This window comes from Nansenia antarctica (genome assembly GCF_963989245.1).
Source record: "Nansenia antarctica genome assembly, chromosome: 1".
NCBI classification, from domain to species: domain Eukaryota; kingdom Metazoa; phylum Chordata; class Actinopteri; order Argentiniformes; family Microstomatidae; genus Nansenia; species Nansenia antarctica.
In genome coordinates, this window is record NC_137674.1 from 60,053,321 (window position 1) to 60,073,578 (window position 20,258).

Consider the following 20,258-nt stretch of genomic DNA (forward strand, 5'->3'; position numbering starts at 1 on the left):
AACTACATAAATGAATACACAAGAACAAGGTACCTGATGAAGTGACTGAAGAGTCGGTAGGTGTTGCGGATGATGCGTGCGGCCCGGGACTCCTCGGCCTGACAGCGCTGCAGAGTCAGCCCGTCGTCCATGTGGCCTTCAGAGTGCAGGCAAGCCTGCCACCAACAACACACAACAACGCCGTATTGCACTCAGACCGTAGACCGTTGCTACAATCACACGATGCCATGAACCACAGTCGTATGACGTATGATTCGTATGTACAGGACATGAATGAACCTGCTGTGGTATGAATCTACTGTATCATTTCCCAAAAGCACTCCAGATAATATAATATGTAGACATGTTAGTGGTATGTCATACCACTAAAATGTCTACGTATTTCCATTATCACATTATGGTAGTGGTAAGAAGAGAGCTTTTCTTGCAGATTCTGTCTTACCCACATCATATCATTTACAGTGTACGATATCACGATTATGATGGCTCAGCCACTAATCAATACTCCCAAGGCACCAATATTCACACTCCCGTATTATTCAGTTTATATGTCCCTTTGCTGTTTATCACTGTATCTGAGTGCTACTGTTTGTTTTAGGCTTGTGTTGATATTCACAGCACTGAGGAAGACCCCGGGTCACTAAAACATGAGTCATCGTAATAAGATGGATTAATCAGAGCTGGGGAGGATTACAGCATAGTTTCATAGTTTTCTGGTGTGAGTCACGTTGGCATGTTGTCAAGACTATGGTGCCTGTCTGGCGAGTTGTGCAGAGGTGGCGTTTGTTGTCTGGAAGGCTTCCCAGGGATGAGCAGCACATTCCACACTCCCGGAGAGAGGCGGGAGGGGGAGAGAGAGAGGCCAGCTTTCACCTAATCCCTCCTCTCTCAGAAAAACAAACTGTCACCATCCCGCTCTCCTTATCACCTCGTATGACTGGGATTGGAGGTGGCTTTGGGAAGGGGGTAGAGGGGGATGGAAGGAGAGGAGGGGGATGGAGGCTGGAGCCAACTCTCTCAGGCCACAAAGCTACGCTAACACCCTGCTGGATTGGGTGTGACCTGTGATGTCATGCTTTACATGGAGGTGATACCAGAGACTTTGACTCTGACAAGGAAAACACTTTGCACAGATATACGTTTTCGGATACTGTTATTACATGTAACTACACAGTAACTACACAGGTTAATTTGTAATGTAAGTACAGAGTAACTGCATTTAGTGCTTCTTATGGTAAATTGTTACCAAACAAGTACCACACAATCATGTGAAAATGGCTCACCCTTCTTTTTAGAGATCCGAGGCGGGCGGATTTTGCGTCAGGTGCCTGGTAGGACAGCCACAGCCCTGTGGCCACGTGCATGACGAAGCAGACCGTGTCTCCGTACTTTATCTCTGCCACGCCCATGCCTTCAATATCGCGCTTCGGGCCCGAATCCAGCTTTTCCTGTGATACACACAAACACACACACACGCACACACACACACACACACACACACACGCACACACACGCACACACACACACACGCACACACACGCACACACACACACACACGCAAACACACACACGCACACACAGAAACACGACAAATTAAGACTCAACCCTAATCAGAGAGGCAGGTTGGAGAGAGCACATTGATTACTCTACAGGGAGAGTATTCCCCGGGGTTGGTTGGCTACAATAACATTGACGGCCCAGTAAAGAAGCAATACAGGCGTTAATTACAGGAGACAGCAGGCTGGGAGGAACATGGTGCAGCAGTGACCTTCCTGGATATCAGCACATTATCACTTAATGGCTGGGCAGGTAGAACCGAGAGAGAGAGAGATAGGGGCTGAAAGAGAGAGAGAGAGGGCGGGGGGCGGGGGGGGTAATAGACGGGACAGAACGAGAGACAGAGCGAGATCAAAGTGAGGGGTAAATGAGTAGGAAGTGACGAAGGACCTCTTCAGAAAGAGCATCATCCATCAAGGCATCTTGCTAATCGACTCAATGGTTAATGAATGAATGAATGAATGAATGAATGAATGGTCTTTATTGTCATTAATACAGTACAGGTACCATACAACGAAATGTAGGAGGGGGGGCTCCCCTGGTGCTAGGAGAAAAATACTAAAAACAAGAAGGGAAAAGAGCTGGTTTACATAAATAAAGGCTATATACACTATCCACTATACTATACTACTATACTATACAAATAAAACACTGTGCTGTACTCTATGCTATGCTATTGTAACCAGGGAGTAGCTAAAGGACTGTAGAAGTTTAGGAAGGGCTGGTTATCTAACTAACTCTGAGCTAAATCGGCAGTGTAGGAGGATAGAGGCAGGGGGCGCCAGCAACCCTTTAGACTAGCATATCACAGTTATATATATATCATATATTATAATACAAGCTATAACTCAGTTAATCACACTATAAGACAATACTTAAACCCAATACTAGATTTGCTGTTAAACTAAACAATACAGACAACTAAACACACAGCAATGTATCAAATATAAACAAACACATTTATTTATACAAATTATATATACATCCCAATATACTCCCTCCCCGCCGGCCACACACACACTCACTCACTCACTCACACACAGTACCTGGCCTGAAAAGGCTTAGAGTCCCGGACTGAAAATGAGCGCGTTGAGGCCTGGTTGGAGCTCGTATGTGATTCGAGGAAGGCAGCAGATAAGGGGGGGGAGTGACGTTGCAATTTGAAGGGAAAGGGGCTTCTTCGTAGTCAACGACGAGGTGTGAATGGTTCAGGTCCGGTGGTCCACGGTCAGCTCCGGTGGTGTTAGCGGTCGGTCGCAATCCACCTCGGAGGCGACGGCTTTGTTTGGCTTTGGTCTCGCTATGCGCCAACGTTAGCAGCCGGCGGCTAGCAAGGCTGGCTAACGGTGACACAGCTAAACTGGGCTAGCGCTGTTAACTCACCAAACTCCGAACTCCCGCGGCGATGCGGGTAGCCAGTGATCCACCACTAACAGTCGATGCTAAAGGCAGGTCTCCCAGACAGCATCACACAGTACACAGTAATGAGTTCACCCTGACGAGGCTGAACTCAGCTATGCTTGGTCGACTCCGTGACTGACAGGAGTAACCTCTCATTCATCTTCACTCTAACGCACAGACCACCTCCGTAGCTATAGATACCAACCGAACATACATCAAGTCACGTACGCCAATCAAAACCACGCCCACTAATCTGGCGCTTGCACAATACTGAACAAATCTAAGACAGAACTTATACAATTACAATAACAATACATACACCTTCATGAAAACGTACATGAATAGTATGGAAAATAATTAAGGAAATAACAGGGGCAAAATAGGGCTGATTTGGGGAAACTAACTGGCTCTAAATTGTGGGCCTTCATAACAGCCGCCCCATGAAACCCTCGGTTTCATTTAACTATGGAAGGCACACTGGCTAGGCTGCTCTAGCAGCGTGAGGTATGAGGTGATAGTGTCCTTTGTAATTTGAGGGAGCTCAATCAGGCGTGCCACAGGTCGGGTGTAAGTGCGACCACCAACGTCCACGATGGCCGTCCGCACCCTTCCATCCGGACCCGGCAGGACCTTGGTCACTCTGCCTGTCTGCCAGGCGGCGCGTGGAAGGGACTGGTCGATCACCAGTACCACGGCACCTTCGGACAAGTTGTCTCTCTCCCTCGTCCACTTCTGCCTGACTTGCAGGGTCGGCAGGTAGTGCAGTATGAACTGCCTCCAAAACTGGTCCGCGAGCACCTGGCTGTGCCTCCACCATCTTCTTCCGGTGAGCTCTGCAGGGTCGTAGACTACCTGAGGCAGTGCAGAGTCTCGCCGCCCCATCAGCAAGAAGTTGGGCGTAATGGGATCCAGATCTGCTACATCACTGGAGGTATAGCCTAGGGGCCGGGAGTTCAAGATGCCCTCAATCTCTGCTAGTACAGTCTCGAGCACCTCATCGGTAGGCACCTTCTGTCCGAGAATGGTACGTAGGACGTTCTTTACTGAGCGAATCTCCCGCTCCCAGGCTCCCCCGAAGTGTGGAGCATTTGGGGGGTTGAACTCAAACTTCACTTGCTGGGAGGCGAGTCTGTCACGGGCCTCCTCAGTCATCGCAGCGTAGCTCGCCCTCAGCTCGGCCTCACCACCGACGAAGTTGGTGCCTCTGTCCGACCGGAGGGTCTTAGGGGTCCCTCGCCTGGAGGTGAACCTCTTGAAGGACATGAGGAAGCTGTCGCTTGTGAGCTGGTGCAGAACTTCAAGGTGCATTGCTCTCGTCGTCAGGCACGTGTAGATGATGCCCCACCGCTTTTCGGAGGCTCGCCGGTTTCGGACTAGGAGTGGCCCGAAACAGTCGACCCCAGTAGAGTGGAACGGAGCCTGTCTCAGTCGCAGCCGGTCCTCGGGCAGATCGGACATCATGGGCTGCGGCGGCGTGGCTCGCCACCTCTGGCAGTCCGAGCAGGACCTTTGATATCTCCGTACCGCCTCCCGTCCATGGAGTATCCAGAATCTCCGTCGTACCTCCGCGAAGACACGCTCTCCACCCGCGTGCTGCACTTTGTCATCATGGTGCTTGATGACCAATCTGGTGACCTGATGCTTAGTGGGAAGCACGATGGGATGCTTCGTGTCTAGGTCTAGATCTTGAGCGCGGCGCAGTCTGCCACCCACGCGAATGAGAACACCGTCGAGCTCTGGAGCTAAGCCGCGGAGTCTACTGTCCGAGGGGATCGGCTTCCCTTTCTCGAGACACTCCAGCTCTCGGGAGAAGGCATCCTGTTGGGCACTCTGCAGCACCAGGAGCTCCGCCGCGGTGTAATCTTCGGCGCTGAGCGTAGTATCTAGGGGTAGACCGGCCTTGGAGCAGAACATCCTCTTCTGCAGCTCTTCGAGCGTCTCACACTCCTCTCCCGGAGTAGTCTCAGGGTCTACGACCTGGGTGGCTCCGCAGAACAACGTCTTACGCAGCTCTTTGTCCTCTCTGTCTTCTGCTAACGCCGGCGTGGCTGGCCACTCTGACTCCCGCTCCTGTAGGAAGTCTGGTCCCGTGTGATACAGGTGGGGCTCAGCCAGATCCTGGAGAGTTGCCCCTCTCGTGATGACGTCAGCAGGGTTCCTCTTGGTGTCTACATAACGCCAGCAGTTCACCTCAGTCAACTCCAGGATCTCTGCGACTCGGGTGCCCACGAACACCTTATACCGACATGAGCTGGACTTCAACCACTGGAGGACGGTAGTTGAGTCTGACCACATGGTGACGCTCATCAGAGGTAGCTGGAGCTCGTCGAGCAGGAACCTTCCCAGTTGCGCGCCGTTCAGGGCAGCACACAGCTCCAGTCTTGGGATGGACTGTTGCTTTTTCGGCGCCACTCGGGAACGTGCCAGGACAAACGAGACGTGGACTTCACCTCCAAGCTCTGCCGCTCTGACGTATGCCACGGACCCGTACGCCATCTCCGAGGCGTCGCAGAATACATGTAGCGTGATGACACTCCTCTCTAGGTCCGTGGAGGGAGGGAAGTAGCTCCGCTGCAGCTTGATGTGCTGGAGAGTGGGAAGTTCCTGCTCCCAGGCCTTCCACTTCTCTTCTAGGTGACGAGGCAGAGGATCGTCCCATCCTCGTTCTTGGGCCCACAGCTCCCGGACAAGCACCTTGGCCATCGTCGTGAAGGGAGCGATATATCCCAGTGGGTCGTACTGGCTCGCTAGAGTGCTGTATATCGTTCTCATCGTGACGCGTTGGGGCTTGGCAGGCTTATTGCGATAGCGTAGAGTGTCGGTCTGGAACTGCCAGATAAGTCCGAGCGTCATCTCCTGAGCATCATCTGGTGAGTGAGAGACCCAAGCCTCGCTGCTGGTCGAGGTGGCCTCCTCCGGGAGGTCTCTGATGACTTGCGGGTCGTTGCTGGCCCACTGGCAGATCTCAAATCCACCCTCCTGGAGGTGAGCACGCAGGTCCTGGACTAGCTGGCGGGCTTCCGTGGCTGTCTTCGAACTGTGGAGGCAGTTGTCCACGTAAAAGCTCTTATGGACGGCGTCAAACACTCCAGGAGGTGCCGTCTCCTGCGCGGCGTGAGTCTGTAGCGCATAGGTGGCGCAACAGGGGCTGCAGGTTGTCCCGAAGGGTAGCACCTCCCACTGGTAGATAGAGGGGTCGGGGTCGCTCGGGACCTCTCTCCAGAGAAACCTCATGAGTGGCTTGTCTTCCTCCAACATCCTGACCTGGTGAAACATTCGCTTAATGTCACCACTGACTGCGATCGGCTGCTGACGGAATCGCACCAGAACTCCCAAGAGGGCTGGGGTCAAGGTTGGACCAGGGAGAAGATAGTGGTTGAGGTTGAGCTTCCCCACCTGGTAGCTACAGTTGAAGACCACTCGGTTCTTCCCGTTGTGGTGAACATTGTGGTGCGGGAGGTACCAAGACTCGGCACTCTGGTTCGCCTCGGCTGGCTCAAGCTTCTTCACCAGACCGGACTCCGTCAGTTTCTTCATCTCCGTTCTGTAAGAAGCAGCAAGGACCTCGTCCTTCCTCATACGCTTCTCAGTGCTGGTCAGACACTGTAGGACGGTTCGAGGGGATACTCGAAACTCTGGCATGGGTTCTCTTCGGAGTAGTGGTGTGACGTATCTCTTCACGCCCTGGACTTCGATACGCACTGTCTTTGCTTTAAGGAGGTCTATGGCGTAGACGTCCTCCTTTGACCGTACGTAGAGCTTCTCATTCTTGTAGGGCGCAACGTCTAGCGTCCACAGCTTCTGGACGTTGTCTAGTAGCGCCGCATTCATGGAGTCCACACTGGTGTGAAGGCAGTTGATGGTCTGCACTTCTTCGGTTCGGACATGGAGGGATGACGTAGCTCTCCCGTCTCTATCTCTCCACTCGGTAGCGCCTTGGAGGGCCCACCCAAGCGCAGTCTTAACAGCCATCGGGCAGCCTCGTGGTCCTCTCAGCGGAGGACGGAGCGACACGATCAGTGCAGCGTTGTCCGAGCCGATGAGAAGGGTTGGCTCCGCTCCTTCTATCGGATGTAGGTCTACTCGCCGTAGGTGGGAATATCTTGCGCGTAATCTCTCCAGGGGGTAGTCGTAGCGGGAGAGCGCTAGCTGGTCTGCGGTGAAGACATTCTGAAGCCGATATCTGTCCGACGGCCGCCCCGCCGGGGAGATAGAGAAGTTGATTCTCGCCCCGGTGACCTCTTTAAGGTCGCGACGTATCGTGCGCAGAGTCAGCTTCTCCTCAGTCCCTTGGAGCCCCAACTGGCGCACTGCCTCCTGGAGAAGGATGGTCCGTTCCGACCCGTCGTCTAGAACGGCGTACGTGTCGTACACAGCGTTGTTGTGGTGAAGTCGGACCTTCACCACCTTCAGTAGGACCTTGGAGCCGCTGCTCTGGGTTGGGTCTAGATAGTAGACAGGTGTTTCCTCTTCCGGTGCGCTACCGGACCTAGGGCTTCTGGTGCCCTCCGTGGACCTGGCGAGGGAGACCTCGTGTAGGATGTTGAGGTGGACCTCCTCACAGCGGTTGCACTTTCTCCTCAAGGTGCAGTTCTTAGCCAGATGGTCGCGCCCACAGTTCCAGCACCTCTTGTTCTCCTCGAGCCACCTCTGCTTGGCCTCGGTACTCAGGTTGTTGAAGTCACTGCACTCATTGAACCAGTGCTCGCTGGTGCAGTACGGACATGGCGGTGGACCTCTCCGTCCCTTTTGAGGGGGTTGAGAGGAATCCTTTCCCTCAGGTCGGGCTTTCCTCTCTCTCCGAGGCTCCTCCTCCGTGTGCAGCACTCCTACTGGGCGTCCTCTGTTCGAGCTCGGCCTGTCCCAGCGGTCTCCCTTCTCCCTCTCCTTCTTCGGCTCAGCGTAACCCATGGCGTCTACGTTGGTGTCATGCACTTCCTCCAGTAGGAACTCCGCGAAGGCAGCCATGCTCAGACCCAACTTCCCGGGGTTACGAACGCGCTGCTGTCGCCGGAACCTCTCCTGCCGGAAGCGTGGGATCTTGCGGAGCAGCCGCTCTACGTTGGAGGTGCTGTTGATCTCGCTGGCGCCAGCTGGGCCCTGCGTCTTCAGCATTCCAACCAAGGTGTGCACGCGGAGCGCGAAGTCATCCAGCGCCCGTTCATCCTTGATGGGGGCCTGCTGTTCGAGGGCTTGCAGTTCAGCAAGGGCGTGGTTCCAGGGACGACCGTAGCGGGCATCCAAGTCGGCGAGCGCTCTGGTGTAAGGTGTCGGTGCGGAGGCATGGGCCAGAACCATGTTGTGGGCTCTGGGGTTCCTCACATGCTGAAGGAGAATCGCATATTTGTAGGACTCTGAGCAGGAGTCGTCCAAGAGCGTGTCTAGGCAGATGCGTAGTTCCACATACTGGCTCCTGTCCTCGTCCTTGAAGAAGGGGAACTTGGGTCCCTCCACCTGGGGAAACATCCTGTAGTGGATGATCGGGGCTGGAGTGACGGTCTGGGTGTCCGGCCTGCATGTGTGACCTAGGGGTGTGCTACGCTCTTGGGGAATGGCTCCCCTCCCGGGCAGCGACGCTGGCTCCCTCTGGGCCGCGTAGCGGTCGGGTCCCTGGTCCTCTTCCTTCAAGGTGGTCAGCTGGGCCTGTAGTTGGACAGTCATGGCGGGGGTCATGGAGCCATCGGCGGGGGGTTCAGGAGATGGCACTCGAGAGGGCCGTGCGGATGATGCTCTGGAGCTACGGGCCGACGGAGCTCTGCTGATGCACACGTCGCGCATGGTCTGCATCACTTCCTCCATCTTCTCCGCGTGCAGTTGCTCTCTCTCCATCTGGAGGCGGTCGCGCTCCATCTGGAGGCGTTCACGTTCTAGCGCCTCCTGGCGCTGCCTCTCCGCCGCGCGTTCCGCCCCCTCCATCTGGAGGCGCTCGCGCTCGAACTGGATGCGTTCCCTCTCTAACGCCTCCTGGCTCTGTCTCTCCGCCGCACGTTCCGCTCCTTCCATCTGGAGGCGTTCACGCTCGAACTGGAGGCGTTCCCGCTCGAACGCCATCTCGGCCTGTTGGCGCATACATTCTGACAGCGCGGCACTACTCCCTCTGGAGTGCATGCTATCCGCCCCAGAGGCAGAACTGCCCACGGAAACCCTGGACCGGGAGGAAGCCACTGAACGGCAGGAGCTAGGTCTCGAGCGCGCCGTACTGGGAGGCAGATCGTTAAGGCTGAGGCCCTCCCTCTTCCGCCCGCAGGCGCTGTCAGACCGGGCCTCTCCTTCCTGCTCTTCCGTTTCTACGGCAAAACCCTGCTGTTCTGCCATCTCATCCTCAGGCTGGTGCTCTTTGATGGCTGTCTCGGTGCTAGCCACCCGCGCGCCGGCGGACACCTCGGCCTCTCCGACCACTGTATCCCGTGGAGTGCGCTCCTCACTACCACTCAGTGAGCTTTCGAGCTCAAGCTCATACTCTTGTAACCTCTGAGGCAACCGCGGGACTCTCTGTGGTCGTGGCTCTGGCTCAGGGGGCGGAGAAGGGGGGGTAACTGTCTTGTCTGGTTGGCTGCGCTCAGCCATGCTATCACTACACAACCTATCCGGCTCGAAGGACCAATTGTAACCAGGGAGTAGCTAAAGGACTGTAGAAGTTTAGGAAGGGCTGGTTATCTAACTAACTCTGAGCTAAATCGGCAGTGTAGGAGGATAGAGGCAGGGGGCGCCAGCAACCCTTTAGACTAGCATATCACAGTTATATATATATCATATATTATAATACAAGCTATAACTCAGTTAATCACACTATAAGACAATACTTAAACCCAATACTAGATTTGCTGTTAAACTAAACAATACAGACAACTAAACACACAGCAATGTATCAAATATAAACAAACACATTTATTTATACAAATTATATATACATCCCAATATACTCCCTCCCCGCCGGCCACACACACACTCACTCACTCACTCACACACAGTACCTGGCCTGAAAAGGCTTAGAGTCCCGGACTGAAAATGAGCGCGTTGAGGCCTGGTTGGAGCTCGTATGTGATTCGAGGAAGGCAGCAGATAAGGGGGGGGAGTGACGTTGCAATTTGAAGGGAAAGGGGCTTCTTCGTAGTCAACGACGAGGTGTGAATGGTTCAGGTCCGGTGGTCCACGGTCAGCTCCGGTGGTGTTAGCGGTCGGTCGCAATCCACCTCGGAGGCGACGGCTTTGTTTGGCTTTGGTCTCGCTATGCGCCAACGTTAGCAGCCGGCGGCTAGCAAGGCTGGCTAACGGTGACACAGCTAAACTGGGCTAGCGCTGTTAACTCACCAAACTCCGAACTCCCGCGGCGATGCGGGTAGCCAGTGATCCACCACTAACAGTCGATGCTAAAGGCAGGTCTCCCAGACAGCATCACACAGTACACAGTAATGAGTTCACCCTGACGAGGCTGAACTCAGCTATGCTTGGTCGACTCCGTGACTGACAGGAGTAACCTCTCATTCATCTTCACTCTAACGCACAGACCACCTCCGTAGCTATAGATACCAACCGAACATACATCAAGTCACGTACGCCAATCAAAACCACGCCCACTAATCTGGCGCTTGCACAATACTGAACAAATCTAAGACAGAACTTATACAATTACAATAACAATACATACACCTTCATGAAAACGTACATGAATAGTATGGAAAATAATTAAGGAAATAACAGGGGCAAAATAGGGCTGATTTGGGGAAACTAACTGGCTCTAAATTGTGGGCCTTCATAACAGCTATAAATATCCTAACATGAACCTTATGTACACAAGGGTTGTCATATTGCACATAGTATTATTGCACATTCATTTAAAGTGTCGCAGTTTGCAGGTTTGAAATGTTCACATGTTGTATTTCAGTATTGCACTTGTGATTACAATCTAGTAGCTGCCATCAAATTGTCTAGATTGTCCAGGGCCTAGAACCTAGGTCTTTGCTGTGTTGAGGGCCTGAATGGCCCGAGGGTAGAAGCTGAGCTTCAGTCTATATGTCCTTGCGGACATGGTCCTGAACCACCTGCCTGAGGGCAGCCGAACAAAGTGTTCGTTCCCAGGGTGCGATGGGTCCCTGGAGATCTTGGAGGCCTTCCTGAGGCAGCGTGTGTTGTACAGCTCTTCCAGAGAGGGGAGGGGGGCACCGATGATCTTCTGGGCCGATCTCACGACTCTCTGTAGCGCTTTCCTCTCTGCGGCTGTGCAGCTGGAGAACCACACGCAGATGCAGTAGGTGAGGATGCTCTCCACTGTGCAGCGGTAGAAGGTCACAAGCAGCTCCTGTCTGAGGTGGTATTTCCTGAGGACTCTCAGGAAGTAGAGCCGCTGTTGTGCCTTCTTGATGATGGCTGCTGTGTTGGTCCTCCAGGACAGGTCATCCTGTATGTGCACCCCCAGGAATCGGAGAGTTGAGACTCTCTCCACGCTCCCTCCATCGACGAGCAGGGGCTGGACCTCAGATTTTTTCCTCCTGAAGTCCACGATGATTTCCTGGGTCTTTGACTGGTTCAGCAGCAGGTTGTTAACCTTGCACAGCTTGCCCAGCTGCTCCACCTCATCCCTGTACGCCGCCTCGTCCCCCCCCGAGATGCAGCCCACCACGGTGGTGTCGTCTGCAAACTTTATGATGGAGTTGCTGGGGTGGACGGGGGTGAAGTCGTAGGTGTAGAGGTTGTAGAGGATGGGGCTTAGCACGCAGCCCTGGGGGGACCCAGTGCTGAGTCTGAGGGCTGTGGAGGTGTGGGAGCCCACCCGCATCCTCTGGGGGCGGTCAGACAGGAAGTCCTTGATCCATGCTCTCCACTGTGAGCTGAAGTCCACAAAGAGCAGTCTCGCGTAGCTGTTCCCCCTCTCCAGGTGGGATAGAGTGGAGTGGAGAGTCGTCGCGATGGCGTCCTCTGTGGACCTGTGGGCTCTGTAGGCGAACTGGTATGGATCCAGGTTGGGCGGGAGGCGTGTGACTATGTGGGCCCGGACCAGTTTCTCGAAGCACTTCATGATGATTGGTGTGAGTGCCACCAGGCGGTAGTCGTTTAGGCAGCTCACCGGGCTTTTCTTCGGGACTGGGATGATTGTTGAGGTTTTCAGGCAGGGTGGGATGGTGGCCTGGGACAGGGACTGGTTGAAGATGTTGGTGAAAACCCCGGCCAGCTGGTCGGCGCAGTCCCTCAGCACCCGTCCCAGGACGCCATCCGGCCCTGAGGCTTTTCTTGGGTCCACCGCCTTCAGCACGCCTCTCACTTCATGCTCTGTGAGGGTGAGGCTGCTGAGAGCTGGAGAGAGTGGTGTTTGTGTTGTGGTTACCTCCGTTCGGCCCTCGACGAACCGGGCGTAGAAGGAGTTCAGCTCTTCCGCCAGCAGGGGGTCGCCCTCAACGGCTGTGAGCCTGTTGGCTCTGAAGTTTGTCATGTGCTGAACCCCCTGCCACACCCGCCTGGAGTCGTTGCTCAGGAAGCATTCCTCAATCTTCTCTCTGTGGTCTGCCTTGGCCTCCCGGATGCCACGGTTTAGGGTAGCCCTGGTGGTGTTGTACAGCAGTTTGTCCTTCGCTGAGAAGGCGTTGTTCCTCTCCTTGAGCAGTTGTCGGACCTTCTCAGTCATCCATGGCTTCGTGTTGGGGTAGACCCGGACACGTTTGTCCACGGTGGCTGAGTTGGTGCAGTTCACTATTAGGGCTTTCACACCGGCAAAGAACCGTGCCGGTTCGCGTTCGCGAACCAAGTCTGGAACCGGCCGGCGCGTTCAGACCGAAGCTCAATTGGTTCGGAACCTGAAAAGTTGGTTCGCAGCGGGCACCAAAAAATAGTGGTTCTCAAGCGCGAACCAAAACGTAGAACAGTCACGTCGTCAGTGGGTGTGTCATATTCTAGGCTGCAGAGACCAGCAAGGAGGAAGTAGACAAAATCTAATCTAATCTAAATCTAATCATTAGTGATCAAAAACAATACCAAAAGTCTCATTATTCTCTTTTTCCGAACGCGAACGCGAACCGGCACGGTTCTTTGCCGGTGTGAAAGCCCTATATGTGGTTCAGAACCGACGACGTGAACTGTTCCAGGTCCTCATGCTCATATTCCTGCCATGAGGTGTCATTCAGGCAGATCTGCAGTGGAGCGGACCCTGCTGGCCAGGTTCTGACAGTCTTAGTGGTGATGGGAGCACTTTTCCTCATGGGAGTGTAGGCTGGGATCAGGAGGATGGACACGTGGTCAGACATGCCTAGATGAGCTAGCGGTCTAGCCTTGTAGGCAAGCTTGATGTTGGTGTATACCTTGTCCAGTGTGTTATCTCCTCTTGTTGCACATTTAACATGCTGATAAAACTTGGGTAGTACTACCTTCAGGTCAGCATGATTAAAGTCCCCCCCGGACTTAAGCTCCTTCATTCCCCCGGACTTAAGCTCCTTCATTCTAATTAAAACCAACAATAACCCAATTGCAATTACAACTAGGGAAACAAGAACACGTCTAACATTGACGCATCACAAGCTTATCAGCAGTAAAAAGCTAAATAAAATATTACAGCCAGCATTGAGCTCATTAATTATAGATCTGTATGTATCAGGGGAGAGTCTTTCAATTATAGCTACTGCAGACCAGGGGAGACCTGCCATTAGAAGTTCACTTCTCTATTACGGGACGGTACATCATGAGGTCCACTCAGAGTGTGACAGTAGTGGACGGATGTGGGGTCATTTGTATGGCCGGCGATGTAGGCGTAATTGTCAATGAATATTTCATTGGATATTAGGCACACTGGTGACTTCACTGGGCTGTTAATTGGCTGAGTGACCTAAGAATAACCGTCCTTGGCATTTTAATCCCAGATGAGGGCTGGAACTACTGATTCAAAGCCATTGTGAAAATTAAAAAAAAAAGACTTAGGTCTACAATATTCATCACAAATGGGGAACAGAGAGTTAAGGTAAATATGATGGAACAAACATAATAATGTCCAAATCTTCCTCCGCAATAAGAGTTAAATGTCAATTACACCTAGCCAGAATTAAGTGTTGGTTGACAATCACAGATTCTCTCAGAACAAACCTTGGTAGCTCTGAAGCAGAAGGCGGTGGACTTGGTGTCACACTTCTCCCTGTCCTGTAGAACCAGGCCCTGGTCCTCGGTCAGCGCCAGGTAGTGGCCCGTGGATAGGTGGCGGAGACGGAAGGACTGGCCCCAGCGGATGTGGCTCCCGCTCCAGCTGGCCAATGACAGAGCAGGATACAACCACGTTGACATCATCGAATTAAAAAGAACACGAAATGACAGTATACACTTTGTCAGTCTAAATCTTACTGCAATGCCATGTCAAGAGAGACATCCTTTCAAACAAACTAAGCACAAAGGACTTTTCTGAGAAATTAGCAAAAATGTCAGTTGTTGTTGCATAGTAATGTTACTCTACAGAGACACTGATTACTGTTTGTCTTATTCCAGACGGATGTTGATTTGGAAAGATCACTAAATCAAAGAAACGATAATTGATCATTTTAGCCAAGATAAGGTGTGAACAAAGACAGAGACGGAGTAAGCGAGACTGTGTGGGCAGTAGAACAAACTTCCAGGGACCATGTTTAACAGAAGCCCACCCCCTCACTAGGAGACCCAGACACCTAATTGGTTGTGACAGCTCCCTGCTGGAGAAGGGAAGTTACAGTTTATATACACACCACACTGTGATGTGTGCCCAATCATACAACATTCACTACAATCTCTGTTCCCAGAGAGAGAAACCCATGTTTCAAACATTCAAACTAAATACGTTAGTAATGCATTGTTATGAATTTCTGCATCAAAATAGGTTGTTATAGGAGTCATACATGAGCTGATCATAGCGTGTCTTACAATGCACTATGGGATGATGGACACTGTAAATGTACTGTACTAATGTGTGTGTGTGTGTGTGTGTGTGTGTGTGTGTGTGTGTGTGTGTGTGTGTGTGTGTGTGTGTGTGCGTGTGTGTGTGTGTGTGTGTGCGTGCGCAGGGGAGGTCTCACCTAATTCTGAGGGGCTCCAGTCGCCACAGGGAGCGGGACCTAGATAATCCTTTCCCAGCCTCATAGTTCACTATCCTGGGGACAGAGAGGAGAGAGAGTTCACTATCCTGGGGACAGAGAGGAGAGAGAGTTCACTATCCTGGGGACAGAGAGGAGAGAGAGGGGCTCTTTCAGGCCTGGGTGTTTTTAGGGACATGGTAGCGCTACCGCTGCTGGTACAGAAGAGATAAATGAGAGTGATAAAATCTCCCTGGACAATTGGAAAGGAAAGATTCCATGTAACACTGAGCCTTCCAAAAATCACAGCTTTTAAAAGCTCTGAGTGTGTTTTTTGACCTTCAGCGTACCGTAATCCGGTAACGGTGGTCCCGGATCCAACATTAGTCTCTATTAGACACAACTGATTTCGTTCAACGCAGTGTTTGCATGGATAGAGTATATTCAATTTTCGGGGGAAGTTTTGCAACTTCTGAATGTCAAACCTTGAACAATATCGCATCATCCCTTCAGTGATAAAATACAGTGAACAGTGGAAATAATATACAGTATAGCATCAAGACAGGAGGCCTGAAGATTCGATCCCAATTCACTCGTAATGGTAATTGGAATGCCGTGACATCTAGGCCTTCTTACAGGTGATTAACAAAGTGAGTTCAAGCGAGTGAAACATCATTGTGTGATGGTGTCAGGACAGCACTTCGAGCCCACCTTTGCTCCGCCTCACTCTTATCTGACCCGGGGATGCTCAGGCTCTCATCGTGCCCATGGCACAGTCGCATCACATGACCACCAGTCAGGTACCCTATTGGATAAACAGAAGATTTGTCAAGAACATCAGGTGGAGTGTTGTCGTGCTTGTAGCCAGGGTAACTGACTGTTGCTGCCTTCAACAACGTTACTGTACATCGCTGCCATGGCGAGTCAATGTCAAGAGAGAGAGAGAGAGAGAGAGAGAGAGAGAGAGAGGTAAACAGAAATGTAGAAAGAAATTCACACACACTATAAAGGGCAGGGTTCGATCCCCAGTCTCTCATGTGAAAGACCCAAGCATCCACTATTAGGCTAAGACAGCTTCCTCAAGATGCGCGGGTGAGTTTTCAGGTCTCAGGCAGCGACATATACAATACCACGACCGTTGTGACTAGAGGTCCTGGTTGTCATTATGGGTCCTTGTTGTTGTTGTTGTTGTTGTTGAACTTGCCTACTTCCACGATGCTGCCGGAGCAGGTGGGCTGGACGTTCCACAGGGTCTGCATGAAGGACGCGTCTACCTGGATACTGCTGTTGGAGATGGACAGGTGCTGCAGGGGAAGAAATACAGCATGTGGTTCATACAGAGGGTGTGTGTGTGTGTGAGAGAGAGAGAGAGAGAGAGAGAGAGAGAGAGAGAGAGAGAGAGAGAGAGAGAGAGAGAGAGAGAGAGAGAGAGAGAGAGAGAGAGAGAGAGAGAGAGAGAGAGAAAGAAGGAGGGTGTGGGCACCTTTAGCATAAATATTTATGTCGAGTTGGCATTTAACAACTCTGTCTGAATCCTGACAGCCTTTTTCACCAACGTCTGCAGAGCCCGGTATTTCAAAACGGTTCATCTAGATCAGAGTGATTCGGATTCTTTTTTTGGTCCGTTATCCAGTATCTATACAGCATCTCTGCATTGTCTCTAACACTATAAATCCTCCCTGAAGAAAGACTCCAGTGTAGGCTGCTTTCTGCTGGGGGTGATGAGATGGTGGAGCTCAGAGCCTCCCACGGCCTGCACCAGAGAGCCCAGTGAGACTGTAAAGACAGGGCCGAATCCATCCAGAGGAAACACAACACAACAACCTTACCCTCAGAAGAGAGGGGCTTCTGCCCCCATCATAGAGATAAGGAACACAACTGACAACATCGGTCAGGGATACATAATCATCCCAATAATATTGTGGTGCTGATTTTGGCACGACAGTTTCAATGGTATTGAAGACAAAAGACATGAATGACATCCGATGAACCTTTACATCTGTCTGCTACTCTCATTCCATCATCGAGGCGCGGGGGTTTCCAGCTTGGGACGAATCTGGCAACCATTTCCTTTAAGGGGGGTGGTTGGACTGGCTGCAGCTTTGCTTTAATTGCATATCTCTCCCCCCCCCCCCCCTAAAGACCGGAGAGGACTCCAGAAGCCATCGCTCTCTCTCTGTTACATGCTCGGCACGTCTCTGAAAAGTTAATAATGTTAATTATGTTTGGCAGAGTCTCTCTCTACATAGGAAGTGAGTACCATTAAGTGTCAGCTTCATCATCAGCCAGATAAATGCCCTCCATAAAAATGAAAAGGAGAAAAAAACAAGGGGCTTCGCCGGTAATCAGATTTCCATTACAGAGAGTCACTTCAAGTACTCCCCCCCCCGGATTGCCTTGTCACACCGAGCTGGCCGGGGTAGTGCCTGTGAGCAAAGACAGTAAAAGTTTTAAAAGGACTATTTGAAGGCGGAGAGTGAACCAATGGCTATGAACGAATGCGGGTCTCCTGCTGGGTCAATGCACTGTGATCAGTGAAGCGCATAATCTCCTCAAAACATCCCCATCCCCACGGCCTCCCACCTCGTGCTTGGCCTTTCCACCATTACTTTGAGGTGCCAGCGCGGGCACTGCTGTTCAGACATAAAAACGGCAGATATATGGACATAAATAAGCCCAATAGAAAACAACTGGGTAAACAAACAGAGGCGAAAACTGACAAGCGATTGTGAGGAGAGGCCACTGTACATCTGAGGTCCTCTATCGGTCTCAGAACAACTTGTCCAAAGCACAAGTAGCAGAAAGAAAATATTGATAACACCAACACTTTCAAGAAGACATGAGTTGGGGCGCCCGGTGGAGTAGCTCGATTCCGAACAACAATGTACTCTGCATGTCATCTCTCCTCTCTCTTACCGATCCTTCCTGTCAATCTCTACTGCCTCTACCCCAATAAAGCATATTTATAAAAATTAAAAAACTGCCTGTGTGCCAGACCGCCAGTCTAATTCTGCTGCAGTCAACCTTCTTTTGTAAGGCAAGAAAATAATGATGGAGAGAATGGCACCCTCTATCACTAATAAATTAATTTACAACTAGCCAAATTACGCTGTATCTGATTTTATCGGCTCTGCATGGCTCGGTGTACTTTATGCCATAGCACTAACACTTATCGAGTCCTTTCACATCCATACAAAGTGCCTAGGTGTAGCGAGTAGTGACTATGGTTATATTTGGAATCGGGCCAATATAGGTCTCCTCCTGGGCGATGCTTACCAGGTATCTCTCGGTGGACACGCTGACCAGGATGAGGTCGTCTCCGATACGTACTTTCTCTCCCTCTGACCGCAGCTTGGAGGCAGGGTGGATGATCCACCAGCAGGCCTCTCCTGCAGGGATGGACACGGTTGGGATCATGGTTATTTTGGGCTGTATGTGGACCAGGTCCAACTGTCACTTCAGCAAATGACATACAAATGACATACGGTATGTATACATGGATATGCATACATACTACCACGAACACACACCGAGGAACATTCTTTGATATTGCTTTAAACTCTCTAGACCAATTGTTCTTTAGTAGCATATAGTTGAAATGATCAATACTGATCATCACTAATCATTTGAGAAGACAGACTCAAGGGTGTAGCTTCAAATGGTCTTCGAATGGCTTTAGTTTGATTTAAGTGCCTCTATTCTGGGTGGCACAAAGCATAAAAATAGCAAAGTCAGCTGAAGCCAGTCTGGATGTCTTGGAGAGTCGCTGGAAGTATCACATCCGCTTGATGAATGGCCCCCGCTTCTTATTAGTACAGTAGTTCAAATGTCACCCACCACGGCTGGCTCTACAGCACCCAGACAGTTGTTTCTCCTTGGGATAATGATTTAATCTCAGAAGACGCCGCCCTGCAACGACTCTTCCAGCCATATCTCAGCCAGATCTGATACCATTCAATGAAGCCAAATATAGTAACGTAGTACTCTATATAAAAGCCTGTACCCAGAAAAAAAGAAAATAAATAGGTTTACCTATTGAATCCTCTTGTAGTCCGACGTCAAAAGACAGTTTGTCGGTCTGAGACCTTGATGTCTTCAAACAGGTCAAGTACTGTTGAGAAGACACACTTGATGAAACAGAATCACGTGAAAAGATAAAGGCACAAGGTTGACAGGATACTATTTATATATGGTTCATTGTTCTATTATTATTACATGGGCACTTACCTATTTGTTATAGTGTTATAGTGTATTATTTCTATTTAAAAAAACATTTAAACAATTCTGTTTGTGTGCCATAATCCCTCTAATGAGAGAGTTCTGTTATATCCAAGACTACACCTCTGCTCCTTAAAGGCCTTTAACAGATGTTGGACATTCTCACCATTCCACTGAAGGAGTGGCGCAGGAGGATGGCGTGACCGTAGAGCAGGGTCCGGTGTCCGCCCCCCTGAGCTGCCTGTGGACGAGGAAACACACACATGTTGTCAGCCTCTATGGGTGCATCTCAATAGTCTAAACCAGCCTCCTCCTCTCTCTCTCCTCCTCCTCTTCTGCATCTGCACTGATCTGATGAGACGGGACAGATGAGAGCAACATGGCAGGGTCCTATCTTAGAGAAGAGAGGCATTTCACCTGTGCTGTTATTTTACATTAGTGCAGGTGGAGGAAAATGAGGCAAGGAATGGAGGCTTCTTTAGAGTTTTGAGATACACCTTAGCGAAGGAAAAGGGATTCTACATATCTAGGGCCAGATGTTTTTCCTGACCAAGTTACCTGATCAGAAAACAGTAGTCAGAGAAAACCCCTGGCCCTTCCCATAAACAAGACAGATAAGCAAACAAACAAACCGAAAACTGTCCCAGAGGGTCACATGGTCAACCCACCGAGCTCATGCTGTGTCGCTCGGATGTGTGTGTTAGAGACTTCCCGTTCTGAGGACGAACGAGAACAATTTTGTTGCAGTACCGTGGGTGAGGAAATGTAAGGAAGACAGTGTGAAAAAAGAGAAAGATCAAAGTCCAGATTCTCAGAGATTTAAAAAAAAAAGATGTGAGAACTAAGTGAATATTAGGATCATCTTCCCCCCAAAAGGTTTCTCCCAAGAGAGACAGATTTAAAACACACACATATACTCACCCTCCTTAACAACCTCTAGAGGCATTAAGAAAAGAGACAGCAAAGATTATCGCCAACAATTTTAACACACAATCCTCCGATGGGAACTTCCTCCACTTGTTGTTATCTATACTAGTTTGAATACAAGTAAGTTAGAAAATACATGTG

General features: G+C 51.0%; 1 protein-coding gene across 1 annotated transcript in view; it reads right to left on the reverse strand.

The window, feature by feature from the left end:
- ryr3 (ryanodine receptor 3) overlaps positions 1–20,258 on the reverse strand; it is a gene marked incomplete at both ends in the record, with an annotated part of 132,242 nt that overhangs the window by 81,795 nt on the left and 30,189 nt on the right. The window contains 9 exon segments of the mRNA XM_080531575.1: positions 34–155; positions 1,284–1,448; positions 14,023–14,179; positions 14,976–15,050; positions 15,684–15,777; positions 16,177–16,276; positions 18,249–18,361; positions 19,005–19,083; positions 19,357–19,431. Coding sequence (XP_080387701.1) covers positions 34–155; positions 1,284–1,448; positions 14,023–14,179; positions 14,976–15,050; positions 15,684–15,777; positions 16,177–16,276; positions 18,249–18,361; positions 19,005–19,083; positions 19,357–19,431 — 980 coding nt within the window.